This window comes from Notamacropus eugenii, chromosome 2, assembly GCF_028372415.1.
Source record: "Notamacropus eugenii isolate mMacEug1 chromosome 2, mMacEug1.pri_v2, whole genome shotgun sequence".
Lineage (NCBI taxonomy): Eukaryota > Metazoa > Chordata > Mammalia > Diprotodontia > Macropodidae > Notamacropus > Notamacropus eugenii.
The window spans coordinates 358,153,828-358,171,950 of NC_092873.1; the positions used below are offsets into that span (position 1 = coordinate 358,153,828).

At 45.4% G+C, this 18,123-nt stretch overlaps 2 protein-coding genes across 4 annotated transcripts in view; one reads left to right on the forward strand and one right to left on the reverse strand.

The window, feature by feature from the left end:
- GAST (gastrin) lies at positions 1 to 1,639 on the forward strand. Its single transcript, XM_072646447.1, has 3 exons — positions 1 to 75; positions 901 to 1,116; positions 1,453 to 1,639. The coding sequence occupies exons 2-3, from the start codon at positions 906 to 908 to the stop codon at positions 1,551 to 1,553; spliced, it is 312 nt and encodes a 103-aa protein (XP_072502548.1). The 5' UTR covers positions 1 to 75; positions 901 to 905; the 3' UTR covers positions 1,554 to 1,639.
- A 795-nt stretch (positions 1,640 to 2,434) lies between these two features.
- HAP1 (huntingtin associated protein 1) overlaps positions 2,435 to 18,123 on the reverse strand; it is a 30,190-nt gene continuing 14,501 nt past the window's right edge. For all 3 annotated transcript variants that reach the window (XM_072646441.1, XM_072646442.1, XM_072646440.1), the window contains 14 exons: positions 17,446 to 17,522; positions 16,415 to 16,531; positions 16,081 to 16,181; positions 14,629 to 14,737; positions 14,291 to 14,369; positions 11,363 to 11,493; positions 11,024 to 11,098; positions 9,297 to 9,434; positions 8,960 to 9,030; positions 6,325 to 6,495; positions 5,418 to 5,704; positions 4,803 to 5,018; positions 3,578 to 3,680; positions 2,435 to 3,407 (listed from right to left, as the gene is read on the reverse strand). In XM_072646441.1, the coding sequence (XP_072502542.1) occupies positions 3,008 to 3,407; positions 3,578 to 3,680; positions 4,803 to 5,018; positions 5,418 to 5,704; positions 6,325 to 6,495; positions 8,960 to 9,030; positions 9,297 to 9,434; positions 11,024 to 11,098; positions 11,363 to 11,493; positions 14,291 to 14,369; positions 14,629 to 14,737; positions 16,081 to 16,181; positions 16,415 to 16,531; positions 17,446 to 17,522 (2,075 nt within the window). In that variant the 3' untranslated portion in view covers positions 2,435 to 3,007. The remainder of the gene's footprint in view (positions 3,408 to 3,577; positions 3,681 to 4,802; positions 5,019 to 5,417; positions 5,705 to 6,324; positions 6,496 to 8,959; positions 9,031 to 9,296; positions 9,435 to 11,023; positions 11,099 to 11,362; positions 11,494 to 14,290; positions 14,370 to 14,628; positions 14,738 to 16,080; positions 16,182 to 16,414; positions 16,532 to 17,445; positions 17,523 to 18,123) is intronic.

An 18,123-nucleotide genomic window follows, 5' to 3' on the forward strand; every position in this document is an offset into this window, starting at 1 on the left:
CAGAGCAGAACACACCCAGAGGACACTCTGAAGAATCACCACCACCATCTAAGACCCTCCTCAGGAGCTCTACAGGTGAGAAACACTGGGAAGGGAGAGAGTTGGGAGGGAGGGAGGAACATCCTCTGGATAGGTAGCCTGGCACACACTCGTGATGCTAAACCAAGCTGAAAGGCCCAGGTAGCTCAGGACACCTCTGTTCACTCCCCTCCAAAGAGGAACAAACAGGGAAGGATCCCACCACCGTCATCCTATGCCTCTTTACATCAGAGTAGTGGCTAGAGTTCCAAAGGTGGGGGTGAACTGGAGCCTCAGTCATTGCTTCAAGACTTTTTAGGCTCCATCACTCCTTCAAGAACCCTCAGTTCTGTCTTGTACATTCCCATAAATCCTGGCAGATAGGGAGAAGAAGGAGGACTGTAATCTCCTTCCACTCTAGACAAGGAAACTGAGGTTCAAGGTAGCAATTAGTGGGGGGGCTGGGAGTACTATAAAATCCAGAAGTCTCAAGGCAAAAATCCCAAAGATTTCTTCTCCCAGGGCGTTCTGCCTGGTTCACTTTCTATAAGAAAAGTAAAAGTTGGGGACGAAGGGTAGGACTAGAAAAAACGCAAGTTGTTCCCACCAATCCATGTCCTTTTTGGTATAGCAGGAAGAGCCCTGGATTTGGGGAATTCTTGTGTTTCAAATGCTACCTCTGCTGCTTATTTATTATGTTGAATTCACCCTCTCCCCCTATAGTCCTCAGTTTCTTCCTCTTTGAAATGTGGGGATTGAATGTGATGCTCCTTCTCTAAGTTCTAAAGTCTATGAGAAGAGGAGCTCCACGTGGGGGAGAGGGGTATGGGAGATCTCCAATGGGCCTGCCTTTCTTGCCACACTGACTCACACCCTTTGCAGACACGATGCGGCAGCTGTGGGGGTGCGTGCTGATCTCTGCCCTGGCTCTGGCCACCTTTTCTGAAGCCTCTCCAAAGCCCAACGCCATGCTCCAGGACACTCCTCCAGGCCCTGAAGCCAGTAAGAGCCTGGGACTGAGATGGCCAACGGCTCTGGGCTCTCCTTCCCACCACCGGAGACAACTCCGCCCTCAGGACCTTCCTCACCTCATGACAGGTAGGAATTGCCAAAAACTCCCCAACTACCTGGGTAAGGATGGGGAAACAAACACCAGGTTTTAGAATCATCAACTTAGAACTGGAAGAGACCGAGTCCAACCCTTCATTCAACACATGAGGAAATGGAGGCCTGGAGAGATGGACTTGCCCAGGGTTCCACAGGTAGTAAGCTCCTTTGAACCCAGGTCTTTCCAACCTCAAGTCTAGTAAGTTGGTCTGAGAATTCAGGTCTAAGGCCTAAGAACACAGGCGCCTCCTCTCTATAATCCCTCAATTCATCCCCTCCATCCTTGGCTCTCTTATTCTCAACATATCCCTTCTTTCTTACTACCAGATCTGTCCAAGAAGAAAGGACCATGGCAGGAAGAGGATGCGGCGTATGGCTGGATGGACTTTGGACGCCGCAGTGCAGAGGAAAGGGACCAGCTCCCCTAGAATGCAACCCCCTGCCCCACCCCCTACCTCTTCTCCATCCTACCCTCAGTTCGGTGCCAATTCAGAATAAACATTTTCTCACTCTACAGCATTGTCAGCCTCCTGGCTTGCGTGGCAGTTGGGGAATGTGAAAGAATGGAGAACAAAGAACATGGAAGCCAGTCTGGAGACAGCTGCCAAGAGCACAGGTGCTAAATGCACTTTTACTCCCTTCTGGAGAGAACAAAGGGAGATGAGGAGAAGTTTTCTTCATCCCAAGCCAGTAAAGAGGCAGCTATTGTAGGTGATACCCCCATTTTATAGATAAGAAAATAGAGGTTTAGAGAGGTGAAGCAATCCTCCAAAAGGTCATGCACAGAGTGACAAAATTAGGATTTGATCCGAGGCCTTCTGACTCCACTCTAGCATTCATTACACTATCATCCAGGAGTGCGGAACAAATTTGTTCTGTGAAGTTTGGATTCAGTCAAAGGGCTGCACTTGAGGACCTACAGGGCCACTTGTGGCCTCCATGACACAGGGTCCTCATCCCTGCACTACACCATGCACTCCCCCAACCCTTCTCCCCCTTTCCCCATTCCACTCCCCACCACCATAAAAAGCCACACTTTCCTCTCTAAAGAAGCAGAAATCTACAAGAGGTAGGTTAGCGAAAACCACACTAGATTAGGGATTCGGGGACTTTGGTTCTAACTATGCTGCCAATTCTCTCTTTGTGACCTGAGCCTCAGTTTCCTCCTCCAGCCAATGTTTCTGACATTGTTCTCATCTATTTAAGGTCCCTCCTCGCTTCAAGGTTCTAGAACTCTAGAAAGAGCTCCTTCCTTCCTGCCCCCTCCCCAAACCGTTCACTCCCTAGAGACGCAGAACTCAGGCAGTCACCAAGATCATATGATTTATTGCATGGCCCTGAGCCGCACTCCACCAGGAGGAACTCAGATGAGTTTAATAAGCATTCACACAGTAATTGCAAGGGGTGGGAGATCTTAGCTACCTCTCCCCAGCAGTGTAGATGTAAAAAAAGTGGTGGCTTTTAGAGCAGAAAGCTTTAAAAAAAATAGGGTAGTGGGTAGGGAATCCAGGGGCAGGAACTTAGACTCATACTGTCTTACATTATTCACAGGTAAGAAGACTTGGGACAAAGAACTCCTCACCACAATAATATATTAACCTCTATTTACAACCAAGAGTAAACTGGCAGGGGGAAGGAGGAAGGGTATACAGGAAAATTAAGTGCCATTTCCTTGAAAGTGCATGTGGCAAGTGGAGATATGATGTGGCACTCAGGATGTGGGAGTGGGGTGGGGGTACTTGGAGAGAGGGAGGAAGGGAGTCCAAACTCAACTTCAGCTGCCTCTCAGCAACAGGATGAAGGCGATAGCAAGGGGCAAGGCAAGAGACTCACCCTACCTCCCCAACAAAAACACACTCAAGGGATACTTTCTGACCACCAGTCAACCTGTTCCCTGTCTGGGGGCTGGGCCAGGGTCAGGGGGCTCTTGAGCCCCCACTTGCCATCCCTTTGAAGCCCCTCTGGCCACCACACAGTCCAGTCCCAGCTGCCGTAGCTTCTGTACCAAATTAACGCTGAAGCCGTTGGTCCTCTCCTGACCAACCCACCTCCCACCCCATCTTGATATCCCCCACCCATCTTGATGCCGCTCTCTGGCTAGACCAAAGCTTCCTAGAGGCCAGCCTCTCCAGCGTGGAACCAGGGATGGAAACAATGTGGGCTCAGTGATGGCGGAGATGCCCTGTTCCTTCAGAAGAGAGAGCAGGGCCTGGGGAGGCGGTGGATGGATAGGACTTATGCTCTCTGTGGGACTGCAGCAGGGGATGGCAGAATGGCAAAGGCTGGAAAAGAAAGAGAAAAGAAGGGAGAAGAACCCATAAGTTGAAATAACAAAAAAGCCCTTCTGGGGTAGGTTTAGGGGAAGAGACAGGAGAGCCCCCATTGGTGGTGTCTGGAAGGGGTTGGTCTCCAGGATGGAGAAATGAGGTTTTGGAGGCACCAGTTGCCTTACCTGGGGGTGACGAAGGTGACATCAGAGGAGGGGCAGGCCAGGCGGCAGGTAGTGATTGTGTAGGTGGCTGGGGTCTGGGGGAGATTGTTAACAGAGTGCAACACTGGAAGGGGGACAGGAAATGTGGGATTAACACACACGGGGAGGGGTAGGTTCAAGGAAGGAGGAAGGACACACCAGGTGGGGAGGGGTGACATTCACACTCCTTTCCCCATGAGCAAAGATGTCCCTATCCCACCCCCACCCCCACCCCCACTCCTGGGCAGATTCTCACTGAGCCAGCCTACTGATGAAAAGATCAGGGAATGAGAGGAAATGAAGGGGTAGAGAACAGCCATAGGCAAAGATCAGACAGGACAGGATCCAAATGGGGCTTCTTTCTTCAAGACTTGGCTTAATTTAATCTCAGCCCTGACTACCCAACTCCTCAGCACCATTTTGGCATCAGTATATTCAATCTACAACACATTCTCTCGTGCTTTCAATTATTAGCTTTGCCCTGATTCCCCGAGTCATGGTGCCTATACTCTGCCTCCCCAACTAGATTCTATAAGTTGGGCAAGAACAGGGCTTTCTACTCATTCTCCATCCCCCACCCCCACCTCCAGCATCCAGCACAGGGAGATGCTTATAGAATGAAAGAACTCAGCAGATGCTTATAGAATGAAAGAACAAGCCATGCCAGGACTGATTTCACGGGAGAGATGGTACATGAAGTAGAATCACACAGACGTAGGATCAGGCAGACAATAAGACAGACAGTACAGTGCGTGTCAGAAAGGAGAGGTATTGTAGTGTATTGGACAGGGAGGGGCAGGGAGAGCCCTGGACCAAGCATTAGAGAATGCTGCATTTTCAATAGGGTGACTTTAAGCAACCAATCTTCAGATCCTCAGTTTCCTCAGCTGTAAATTGGGCATAATATCAAAGACACCTACGTCACAGCGGTGTTGTCAGGATCAAACAAGGTTACAGACTTGAAAAGTTCTTTCTACATAAATATCAGCTGTTATCCTATTATAAGGCATTATAGGAAAGAGCTCTAAAACCCCTGGCCAGATGTACAAAAATAGCTTTATTGTTTTAGAAGAATAGCGGGAAATGATGGTTTTACTTTCCCTGTCTCCACCTAATATGCTTCTTTCACCTCCTCTTCCCCACAGTTGTTCCTGGTTTAGATTTTATTTGGGAAAGTGGTAGGAGAGAGAAAAGAGGTCTGACTCACATAGGGGATGGGCCTTATTCTGGGTCAGAGGAGCTTTGGATGCCGCCACCTTCTCCTCTTCTTCCTCATCTTCTTCAGGGTCCTGAAGACTATATACCTTCTCCACATCCACCTCGAGCTGATGGAAATCCTTGGTTAGCACACCAGGTCGAGGATCCAGGATCCCTGCCAGGTGGGGCTGAGCCAGCTGCTGCCAGTGGTGCAGAGTCACCGAGCCTTGGAAGGGGATGGGAAAATAAGCAATGTATAGACAAGTTACAGGATTCTGGCTCTCCCACCCTAATCCAGCCCTCCTCCAATCCTCCCCTGGCAACACAGGACAAAAGGTGGCCCAAACGACATGTAAGTCACACTCAGATTAGTGCTTTGGATCACAGATAAGACTCAGGAGGCACGATAATGCACAAAGTAACAAATAGTGTGCAAACATATACACCAATAAAGCACTGAAGATGGGTGAGTGGAGAACCATTGGTGCTCCTGCAGAGATTCCAAGGCAATGGCAGTGGGAGGTCTCACTGTCCCAGAATGGAAGGGATAGGATTAGGGCTAGGGTCCTTCCTCTTCTACTGTCTTCAGCCTCCCCAACCCCCTTCCCTTTTCACCAATTGTTACCTTCCAGCGGCTTAACAATCTGCAGTTTTTCAGGCAGGTAGGCGAGGGAGCCCATGGAGAAGATAGAGCCCCCAGGGGGATCTGAGCTGCCTGATAGAAGGCTCCCACTGGGAGTCAGGACCCCACTGGAACTCTCAGCATCCCTATCCAGCTTCTCCAGGATTGGCTCAGCTGCCTGGGCCTCCTGCCAAGCTGCCAGCCGCTGCAAGGCCAACACCAGGTCCTGGCTCCCAGGGGTGCCTGGGCAACCCACCTTCTTCTCTTCTCCCCCAGAGGCCTCCTCCAACCTAAAAGAACCAGGAGCCAGGTAAGCTCACCTACACCTCTTTCCCCACCTACTGCACCATGCCAGGCCCTAAGGGGACACTCACATCAAGAGTCACTAGTGCTGCCCAAGAAGGATGGCAGACATCAGTCAGTGAGCTCCAGTCATTTTTCATAGATAGATAGATATAAAATATTATTACATTACATATTATTATATTATATATAAATATATATTACATATAATAAATATTATATATCATATATCTTTCTCCAATGATTATATTACATATCATATATATTTCATATATATCTTCCTCCCTGCCCTGTCCCCTTCCTTGAAATGGTAAGCAATCCTATATAGGTTGCCCATGTGTAATCATGTAAAATATTTCCATATTAGTCATTTTCTTTAAGGCTCCTTCTAGGAATTCCTTTATTGTGGACAGGACCATGCCAACCATTGCTCTATCAAGAAGCCTTTTTGTCCCCCTCCACTTTCTACCTGCTCCTCAGGCCATTCCCATCATTACCACTGTCCTTTCTACCCTGGTTCCAGGGTCCTCAAGCCCTGCTTTAACCAAACTATTTTAATTTCCCCATCAGTCTCTCCCTTCAGCATCTCCCACCTTCAGGTACTTACAGGAGAGAATCATCAGAGCCGTCCAAGCGGTGGTAGTTTGGAGTGGGACTGCCAGATGGACTGCCAGCCACAGAGGGTGGGGGAGAACCAGGGAGGCGATGGAGTGAGCCTGACCAAGACCTACTACCCTGGTTCACAGTCTTCACTGTCTCAAACACCCGGCGCAGGTTCCTGGAGGAAAAGGGATGCAAAGTTACGAGATCACCTTAGTAAATACCTTCTATGCCAAGAAGAGAAAGGCAGAGTTGGACATGACAAGGAAATCAATGATCAATCAATGCCTTTTCTGCTGACACGAAAGAGAAAGGGCTGAAACTATCCTTGCTAAATGTCCCCTCTGCCTGCAATGCTCAGGCCCCTCACCTCTGCTTCTTGACTTCCTGGTTTCAAATCCTACCTTGTACAGGAGACCCTTCTGAGTCCATCCATGCCACTCCTGGGACCTTCCCTCTGAGATCACCTTCTAACTGCTCTGTATACATCTTGGGTGTAGCTATTTACATGTTACTTTGTCTCCCCCGTTAGACCTCCTCAGCAACTTGAGAACAGGGCTGTGGGGTTTTTTTTCTTGGCTGCTTTGTTAACTTTTAATTTCTTTTTCTTTCCAGCACAACTATGTTGCAGGGTCTGGAACAGAGTAATCACTTCATAAATAAATGCTGGTTGGCTGCCTGGGATATAGAGGAAAGAGGACTGAAGTTAAGAGTCAAGAAAACAGTTCAAATCTAGCCTCAGACACTTGCTAGTTGTGTGACCTTGGGCAAGTCAGTTAACCTCTTCCAGCTTCCTTTTCCTCAGCTGCTATAACAACAGCTCTTACCTCTCAGGTTTGGTATGAGGATCAAATGAGATAATAGTTGTAAAAAGGACTCAGTACAATGTTTATTCCTTTCCTCACCAGCAAGTCACAATCTCCTGATCCTCAGTTTCCTCAGGATCCTACTACTACTTGTATAGAGGTAGCTCAGTGAATAAATACAGCACAAGGCCTGGAGTCAGGAAGACCTGCTTTCAAATACAGCCACAGATATTGACCAGCTGTGTGACCCTGGGCAGGTCACTTAATTTCTGTTTGCCTTAATTCACTGGAGAAGGAAATGGCAAATCACTCCAGAATCTTTGCCAAGAAAACCCTACGTAGTCCACGGTGTCCGAAGAAGTCAGACACAACTGAACAACACTAACAATTATTTGTACTGCCCACTTCATAGCAATGAAATGAGCACTTGCAAAAGTCAAAGTCAGTCAACCATCAACAGGCATTTACTAAGTGCTTACTGTGTGCCAGGCACTACGCTAAGTGCTAGGGATACAAAGAAAACCAAAAATGCACAACCCTGTCCTCGCAGTGGGGAGACAATATGCAAAGAACTACATACATACAAGATCTAGACGGAAGGCATTCACAGAGGGAAGGCGCTAGCATTAAGGTGGGATTTGAATTGAATCGTGAAGAAAGTCAGGGAAGCCAGGAGGCAGAGGTGAAGAGCGAGATCATTCCAGGCATGAGAAACAGCCAGTACAAAAGTTGGAGAGATGGGAAATGGAGTAGCCAGCCCATTTGGGAAGAATTGTAAAGCATTACACAGATTACTATGATTATAACGTCTACTCACAATAACTTTCTCTGGGGAGGAGCAGGTTTTATTTTGCATGTTTTTGGGGTTATTTAAAAGAACCACTTCCCTCCATAATCCTCCTGACCCTGCCACCTACAGACCCATGCCTGAAATTTCTTTACCAAGTAACAAAGCCATCATCACCAGTGGAAGTTAAGAATACAAATATTGTTGAGAAAGGGAAACAGGGTCCAGCTCATGATAAGGTAAAAAGGATTCCTTCTAAGTCTTTCTCTAATGTCTCATCATAGTCAGGTGGTACCCCTGGGTTCTTGCAGTTGGGTGATTGTTAGTAGAACACAAACATTGGGCCACACTTCTTAAACAGATCTCACAAGAGACTGTTCACCATTTGAACCTCAGCCTTGCTTACAGCTCTTGAACAGTAAATTGACTGCTGGGTAAAAAATTTTTTTCCTCCACCAGAACAACTCATGACTTGGACGAGATGACCTCTCTGGCCCTTCTAGCTCTCAATCTAGGCAACTAGGTGACACAGTGAATAGAGCACCAGGCTTGGAGTCAGGAAGACCCGATTCAAATTTGGCCTCAGATATTTACAGTGTGACCCTGGGCAAGTCACTTAACCCTATTTGCTTCAGCTTCCTCAACTGTAAAATGAGCTGGAGAAGAAAATGGCAAACCACTCCAGTATCTTTTTCAAGAAAACCCCAACTGAGGTCATGAAGAGTCAGACTCAACTGAAAGACTGGACACAATAAAATGAAGACCTTCTGCTACAGCTTACAATGGACCAAGCACTCTGTCAGCAGAGGAAGCACTAGTTGGTCAACAAATAGTAAGTTAAATGCTTACAGTGTGCCAAGAACTGTGCAAAGTATTGGAGAAAGATCAGAACTTTGAAATGTTGGCTCCTCAAATGCATGGAAGATCTCAGTTCATTTCCCAGACGTTGAGGGAAAGAGAGAAAGAATAGTGTACCGGAAGGAAAGGGAGGGGAGAAGAGCATAATTGGAAAGCTGGAGACAAGAACTCATCCCAGCTCCTCAGGTTACCTGTAATCAGAAGTCGAAGGACTCTCAGTTCCCTTTCTCATCGTCCCTTTGATCTCTGCAGCCAGGGAATCCTGAAGATGTGAGAAATACACCTCTCAGAGATCAGAGGAAAAGCAAGCATATGGAAATTTCTCTTGCTTAACTATGTTTGTTTCAAGGGTTTTATTTTGGTTTCCAGTGGGGGTGGGGGGAGAAAAAGAAATGATTCATCATTGAAAAAATTAGTTATTATTAAAAGTTGCTAATTTAATTTTAAAAAATACTGGGTATCAACATTTTCCCTACTAGATGTGACCCTGGAAGGAGGAGGAGCGAGATGTATGTGCTATGTGCTTACCAGTGGCAGGCTATATATGCTGTTATGGTGGCTGATCGTGCCAGTGGGCAGGCTTTGGAGACGGAGTTTTTTAAGTTCTTCCTGGGCTTCATTCAGCAGCCCATCACACTCAGCATATTTCTCTTGCAGGTCTTGCACCTGTGGATACCACAGGCACTGTCAGGACCCTGCCCCACCTCCACCTTCCCATCCTCCCCTTAGACATCTGAGTAAGCTGGTGTATTTATTTGCCACTGTTGAAGACCTTTTCACTCCAAAGGGTTTGGCTTTCAAGGCTTGGGATATGACCACAAAAGGCAAAGAAAAAGGACAGGGAAATTGAAGGCTGGACGGAGAAGCACTAGATCTAAATTGCTCTATGCCCTTGACCAGTCACTTCATCCTCTCTGGGTCTCAGATTTCATCTGTAAAATGATGAGGCTGATACCCACAACAGACCACAACTAAGTTTTTAAAAGCCAGGGTTAGCACCACAAAGACCAACGGACATGGATAATTCAAAAAAAATATAGGAAGTCTTGTAAGAACCGACACATTCATTCAACATGCATTTAGTTTAATAAATGCTAAGTACCTACTATGTGCCAGGGTGAAGAAAACTGAATGAACCACCATGACAATCGTGAGAAAAACACGAAGAGATAATGCAGGTCAAATACCAGGGACAAACTGATTCCAAATTAAATCAATTCATTCATAAAATTTGTAGTCTGAGGCTCAGAGGGTCATGGTCACAAGGCAAGTGTCAGAGGGGAGAGTTGAACTAAGGTTGTGGGACTCCAAGCGCAACACCTTCTCTATGAAACTACTTTGTTTCCCCAGTTCCAAAGAACAAATTAGTTAAAGCACATCCTTTCTATCAACAAAAATGGAAAGTTAAATGTGCTGTCTGTTGCACGTATTTAATTGTTTTATTTAACTATCTCTCTGTTGGAAGGTACTATGTTGCAGTTAGGGAAACAGAAATCTGAGAAGTGATGTATCAAAGCAAAGAATATAAAAACTTCTAAATAATTAAAAAATCAGGATTATATATGCAATCATTCATAATCAATTGGGTTTAAGCTTTCTTTATTTTTATCTCTTCTTGTTCATATTTAAATACTTGTGATTTTCCTTGGTGGACGGGGATTGGAGCAGGGAGTAGCTGCCACAAAATGGAGGCATCAGATCTCTGATTTCATTGGTATGGGGGGGAATTCCTGGTGAGGAAAGTCCCTCAGTCAATGCAGACTAGACACTCATCTGTAACTTAGACTTAGAAAGTTGCCTGAGAAGGTCAGGAACCAAGGTCAAACACAATCTACTATATGTCACAGGCAAGACTTCCTGACTCCAAGACTAGTTCTCAACCCACGCCAACATTGCTTCCTTTATTTGATAAGTCATACTGATAACAGTTAAAACAGTTTATTGTGGGTTTGTTTTTTTTTAACACAGGGACAAAATTTAAGAGAAATGCCCAGAAGATAAAGATCAGAGGATGACATTGTTGAAGTAAATAGGACAGTAAACAGTATTGAGTATTAACGTGTTAAATCAGTGTAGAGTTTTGTACATTTTTTAAAGATTTGTTTGAATGTTTTTGTTGAAGGCTGCAAAGTTTAGGAAAAAAAGTTAATAAAATGAGGAGATCTGGATTAGATGCTCCCTCCTCTTCCAGGTCAACTACTCTTTGAATCTGAAGGGTCAGAAATAAGAAGTAGATGAGATCAAGTGGGCCTCACCTCTGTCCGAAGTTTCCTCTGGACCTCTTTGGCTGATGCCAGGTGCTGCTGTAGCTCTTCCATCTCTATCCCATACTGGAAAGCAATGACAAGTTGTCACCACCTGGAGCCAACAGCTACCATCCTCACCTACAACCACTAAGGTGTCCTAAGACCACCATAGTCCCTGTGCATAAGAACCATCACCTTATCCCCAAGGTCCCTGAGTCTCTGGGTACCCATCGCCCTATCTAAACAGATTACAAAGCTCCCTCCTTGGAATTCAATCTCCCCCTGAAAGGCTCTTTGAAGCAAGGGTAAAGGCTAGTCCTCCAAGGAGAGATAGGGAGCACCACTCACTGCCCGGCACCGCTGCTGAAGTCCCACAATCTGGGCCAGGAGCACGCTGATCTCCTCCTGCTGACGAGCCTGGTCTTCTGTCTTTCGGGCCAGTTCCTCTGTCAACAGAGCTACCTGCTGGCTCACCTCCGCTGTAGGTAAGGGGGAAATGGGAAGATGTCTCTCCCATCTTCCACTTAAATAAAGTCCTAACTCCCAAACCCCAGCTGACATATTTAAGGTTTGTAAAACATTCTATGAATATTCATAAATACTCATTCCAGCCTCACAACCCTGAGAGATAGGCAGTTAGGTGGCAGAGCAGATGGAGTGCTGGACCTAGAGACAGGAAGACTTATCTCCCTGCATTCAAATCTGGCCTCAGATACTTCTTCAGCTGTCTGACCCTTAACCTGTCTGCCTCATTTTCCTCATCTGTAAAATGAGCTGGTAAAGGAAATGGTGAACCACTAGCTATATAAACTTGGGCAAGTCACTTAACTCTGCTTGCCTCAGTTTCCTCAACTGCTCCAATATCTTTGCCAAGAAAACCCCAAATGGGGTTCACACAGAGTTGGATATGACTGAAAAACAACAACCTAAGGCTCAAAAATGAAGTAACTAGAAAAAGTCAGAAACAGGGTTTGGACACAGATTTCTAGAACTCTCCCTTTATCTCCATCAAATTTCTCTTCATCCCTATTGTTCCCTGCCCTGTATTTTATTTATCTGTATTCATGCCATAATCTGCCTGGTAGGATGAAAAATCCTTGAGGTCAGATATTTTTTCATTTTTGTTGTTATATCATCAGCACCTAAAACCTTGCATATACATAGAAATACACATGTTTTTTAAATAAAAGTTTGAGGGTTTGTACGAGAAGACACTGGAGGTTGTCTTTCAACCCTGTCTTTTCAAATTCAAGTCTTACATCCTCCATGAACATGCCAGCCCCTGCTGTCAGTCAGTCATCAATCAACAAATGTATTGGGCATAACCTACTATATGTCAGGAACCATGCTAATTGCTCGAGATACACAGAAAGGTCAAAAACCACCAGTCGCCACCTCAAAGAGCTCATAGGGGAATGGAGGCAGCACCATACTAAATACAAACAGGAAATATACTGGGTCAAATGGAGATAATCTCAGTAGGAAGATTAAGGACTGGAAAAGGCTTCTTGTAGAAGCTAAGATGTTAGCTGAGATCTGAAAGAAGCCAGGAGGCAGATTTTCTCCCAAATTCTCACTGAAACCCTTAACAAAGCATCATTTGGCATTGAGCCCTCTCTCTGTTCTGTGTATAGTAGTTTTGTTTTTTCAGCTAAAAAAAAAACCCACAAAAAACGGAAGGGGCTTATGGCACTAGGGGTATAGTCTGTTTTCAAAACATCCTTGCTGTCTGATTAGATCTCACTCTCACAGTCAGCTCCACCCTCATAAAAAGACTCAAAGAGATCAAAGAAAGAGGAAAAAGGACCCTATGTGTACAAAAATATTCACAGCAACTCTTTCTGTGGGTGCAAAAAAAGTGAAAATGAAAGGAGTGCCCATTAACTGGGGAATTCCTGCACAAATTATAATATATGAATGTAAAGGATACTATGCTGCCATAAAAAAAAAAAAATAATGAAGGGGATGGTTTCAGAGAAATTTGGAAAGACTCATGCTATGAACTGATGAAGCGTGAGGTGAGCAGAACCAGGAGAACAACTTGTACAACCACAACAATCCCATTGTAAAGATAAAAAACTCCATGGGACTTAAGAGATTGACGCAATCACTAACCACTTTTCCTGAGGACCTACGATGAAGTACGCTATCCACCTCCTGAGAGAGAGATGATGGATTCAGGGTACCAAAGGGAACATATATGATTTTGGACAAGGCCAATACAGGAATTTGCTTCTGCTTGACTTGTGTACATGTGTTATGAGAGTTCTGTTTTTCTTTTTTTTCCCCCAAATTGGGGGCAGGGAGAGAGAAAAGGAAGAGGTAGAAAGGAAAGAGATTTTTGTTAATAGAAAAAAATTTTTTTTAATTTTTAAAGAGAAGCAAAGTTTGAGATCTGAGGTAAAGCTCCTCCCCTTATTTCTGGGAGAAAATAGGAGGGGACAACAGGACAATTAGAAAGAGAGTGAACCTAGAGTCAGAGGACCTGACTGCATGCTGACATCACCACTTACCAACTGCCTAATTTGAGACAAGGTCTTTAAATTCTAAGCCTCAATGTCCTCACCTGTAAAATGGGGATGATACTTTCGCAACCTACCTTGAAGGCTAGTTTCAAAGATCAAATGAGAAGTCTACGAAATCTTTTTATAAACTATCAAGCCCTCTGAATATGCGAGCTATCACCAATTATAGTGATGATGATGTAATGACAGCTATAAGACAATAGTACATGGTAGCTCGTTGGCACAGTGGATAGAGTGCCAGGCCTGGAGTCAGCAAGACATGACGTCACATCTGACCTCAGGCACTTACGAGCTGTGTGACCCTGGGCCAGTCACATAACCCTGTTTTCCTCAGTTTCCTCATCTGCAAAATGATCTGGAGAAGGAAATGGCAAAGCACTCCAGTATCTTTGTCAAGAAAACCCCAGATGGACTCACAAAGAGTTGGAAACGACTAAGAATGACTAAACAACCACAGTAATATAATAATAGCTAGCATTTATACAGCTCCTCTCAATTTGCAAAGCATTTACATGTGCTATCTCATTTGATCTTCACAACCACCCTGTGAGATAGGCACTGTTACTATCACTTTACAGATGGGGAAACTGAGGCCAAAAGAGGTGAACTAAGTGTCTGAGGCAGATCAGAATTCAAGTTTTCCCAACTCCAAGTCCAGCATTCTACTTAGCTGCCAAATAATGGTCAAGAGGAGTGTACTATAACCCAGGGGCAGCTGGGTCACCTCCCACCTAGCCCCCATGCAACATACAGAACTGCTCCACGCAATCCAGCATCAATTGCTGCTCTTGGTCCTCATACTGGCAGGTCTCTGAGACAATGCTGGTGGCCTGGAAGAAACAGGAGGTAGGAGAAGAGCATGAACTATCGTTGCCATCATCGCTACCATCACCATCTGCTGCCGCCACCGCACTGCCTAGTTTCCTGATCTAAGAGTCTCCTTTATCAAGGCCCTGTCCCTAGGGCGTGCTTGTTTAGGGAAGTCTGGGCAGCAACAATAGGGGAAAAAAACCCTCAGAAGGAGCTAACTGCCCTCCAGCCCTCCCCAGCAGAAGCAAAGCAATCCTTCCATCAAGCCCCTTTGCCCACCTCCAGCCGGAGCTGCTGGTTCTCCTCCTCCAAGCCCCTCAGTTTCTGTTGTAGGGTGTCTAACTGGATATAGTGCTGAAGAGACACTGAGGAATCACAGTGGCGGAGTCTGCTTCATGGGGGAGATAGGGAGGGAGATCAGAGGGGAACGTGATGGGCAGGGGCCTTCGGTACCACACACACACACACATGCTCTCACACACACACATGCTCTCACACACACACATTCACACACACACACATGCTCTCCCATACACACACACAGACAGACACTCATACACATAGACACGAACACACAAACTCACACACAGACACACACACACTCACTCTCTCTCTCTCTCTCAGAAGATAGAGATCTAGCCTTTTGATGGTAGAAAGCCTCAGGGTTAGAGATACGCTAACTATTTATGACTACCCTCAATATAGTGGATAGGACAGGCCTCAAAATCTAGCTAACTTCAAGTCTCAGTCTGCGTTGAAGGGAAGTTTCCTCATTTGTTGCTGTTCAGTTATTATCAGTAGAGTCTGACTCTTCATGTCCCCATTTGGGGTTTTCTTGGCAAAGATACTTAAGTGGTTTGCCATTTTCTTCTCCAACTCACTTTACACATAAGGAAAGTGAGCAAAAGCAGAGTTAAGTGACTTGCCCAGGGTCATACAATTAGTAAGTGTCTGAGGACAAATTTTAACTCAGATCCTCCTAACTCTAGGCCTAGCATTCTATCCACTGGCCCACTTAGCTTCCTCATCGGAGAACCTTCTATATCAAGTACCTGTCCCTATGGCATATTTAGAAAAGTCTGAGTAGCCACAAAAGAAGAAAAAAAGCTAGCTAGTTCAATTTCTTCCTTTCATAGATAAGGACATAAAAAATCCAGAACCTTCCCCAAGTCACATAGGTAGTAAGCATCAGAGGCGGGACTTCAACCAATGCCCTCTCATCCCGGACTAGATGTTGGAAGACATAAGATCTGGTACCAATTCTGCCATTAACTCGCAGTGAGATCTTGAACAAATCACTTCCCTCTGTGGGCCTTCATCTCCTCATTGGTAAAATGAGAATTTATTTACTAACTGTGTGACCATCAGCAAGTCACTTAACCCCTATTTGCCTCAGTTCCTTATATGTAAAATGGGGACACACTGGAGAAGGAAATAGTAAACCATTCTGGTATCTTTGCCAAGAAAACCCCATGGACAAGCGCATGAGGTCAAAAAGAGTCTGACTCGAATGAACAATAAAATGAGAATTGGGCGAGATTGGTCTCTAGGGTCCCTGCCAGGTCAGATATTTTCTGCTCAAATGATTTTAGTTCAGGGTAGAGTGGAGAGAAGGGATCCCAGTGATTTCAACTCTCAGACATCCCATAAGCCCCTCCTGGATTCTCTGAACCTAACAAGATGAAAGCAGCATGGGTATGGAAGAGAAGGGTCCAGGGTCAAGGAACTCACGGAGTAGGGGCAGTGCTGGAGGGCTCACTTTCCTCGACAATGTCTGTATAGAGGTGGAGGAGATTGTCACGCATAGACACTTCATGCCGAAGCTGGGCAATCTGGGGGGGGGGGGTGGTGGAAGAGAAAAAGTATGAGGATAACATGGGGGATAACCCAAAACTTTGGGCTGGGAGGCAAGGGAGGACCCCAAAGATTTGGGGATGGGTTATAAACCAGGGAAAAAAGATAGTGACAGAGACTAGTAGACCTCTCTTCCTGAAAGGTCTCCTGCCCCAAGGAGAAGGGGGCACAGAGAGCCTGCTGGGAAGGGCCCAGCCCCTGGGCATTTTACCTCCTCCCTGGCTAACTCCAGCTGCTCTTCCAGTAACTCATTCTGCGTAGACAAGGAGCAATTCTGTTTGAGCAGAGATTGGCCAATCCGAGCTGCAAGTTCCAAGTCTCGTTCTTTCTGCAGGCCAAGGAAAAGGAAAGGGGGGAAAAAAGGTGTTTATGGGTTCAACTAGCCATGAGGGTAGTCCAGGGGAGTTAGAGAGGTGAGGAATGCTGCCCATAATACCAAATATCACCTGAGAAGATGCCTGTGAGGGCCCTCCTGTTTCAGACTTACTGGGGAAGGCAGTCTGATCTAATACAGAGGTTCTCAAAGTGGGGAACTCCAACTCCCCAAGGGCCCCCTCAAGACCTTTTCATAATTCTGAGGTCAAAACTATTTTCATAATAATACTACAATGTTATTTGTTTATTAAAATATTCCTTTTTCCAACGAAAAAGTGTGTGAGACTATATTTTCCTTCATATACTTCAACGAAAACAACATTTGGATAGAACTGAATGCAGCAGCAGATAAAAGAATCCAGCTGTCTTTTATGAAGCCAGACATTAAAATTATTTGAAAAACAGGAAAAAGAATGCCACTCTTCTCATAATTATTTTTATGGGGGAAAATATAATTATTTTTCATAAAAATATTATGTCAACATGTAATGGGTTTTTTTAAATTTTAATGAATAAACATGAAATATTTTATCTGTTTTAATTTTTAATACAGTAAATATTGATGTATACGGACCACACTAACAAAAACTCTGTAGAGTCCTCAATAATTTTTACAAGTGTAAAGGGGGTTCTGAGACCATAAAGTCTGAGAACCACAGGTCTAATAGAAAGTTCCAGAGGTTAAGAGCCAAGACACCTGATCCACCTAGCTCTGCCCCAAACTTGTTATGTGCCCTTGGGGCAAATTGCTTCTCTGGTCCAGTTTTCTCTCCAGTTAAGTAAGGTTGGACTTAAGAACTGCTGAGGATCTTTACAGATCTAACATTCCATAAGCCTATTCCCTCTACTATCCTAGGGGATATTCACCTCTTCCAGTAGGCTGTTCACGGCATCAATATCATGATAGGTCTTGGTAACTTGGCTGACTCTCTCGGAGCAGAGCACTGCAGGGGTTAGGAAGAGACACATGGGGAGGGAAAGAGGAAAGATTCCAGGGGATAACTATCCACTTTCACCTTTACTACCCTATTCCCACATCCCCCTAAAGGAGTTAGAATGAAGAAAGAGATCAGACATGCGCCTTCCCACTATCCCCATAAAATGGCCAAATTCCTTCCAAACAAGCATTCTACATCTGTGTGGCAGAGATGAAACCCCCTCCCCACCTCCAAGGGAGATCTGATTTGACCCAGTTTCTCTGGGGGACGGGTGAAAAGAGAGGGAAGAAGACAGTGTTGATCTGCTAGAAGAATGAGTCAATTGCTGGCCCTTCCCCCACAAAAGTATAAATGAGTGGCCCTCTCCCCCCGAATCCTTTATTGCTCTTTTAGGCTTAAACATTTTTGGAAGAGGAAGGATATCCCAAGGTGCTTCAGTTTGTCTGGGTCTCCAGTTGCCCAAAAGAACAGATGAGTCAGGAGATTAGACTGGGGCTGGGGGATGTGTAGACCTGCACGTCCGCTTGGGTGAGACAACCTTCCTTCTCAGACTCCAAGAATTAGAGCCTTACAGGTCCCCTGTCAAGCTCATCAGCCTCTAATTGGT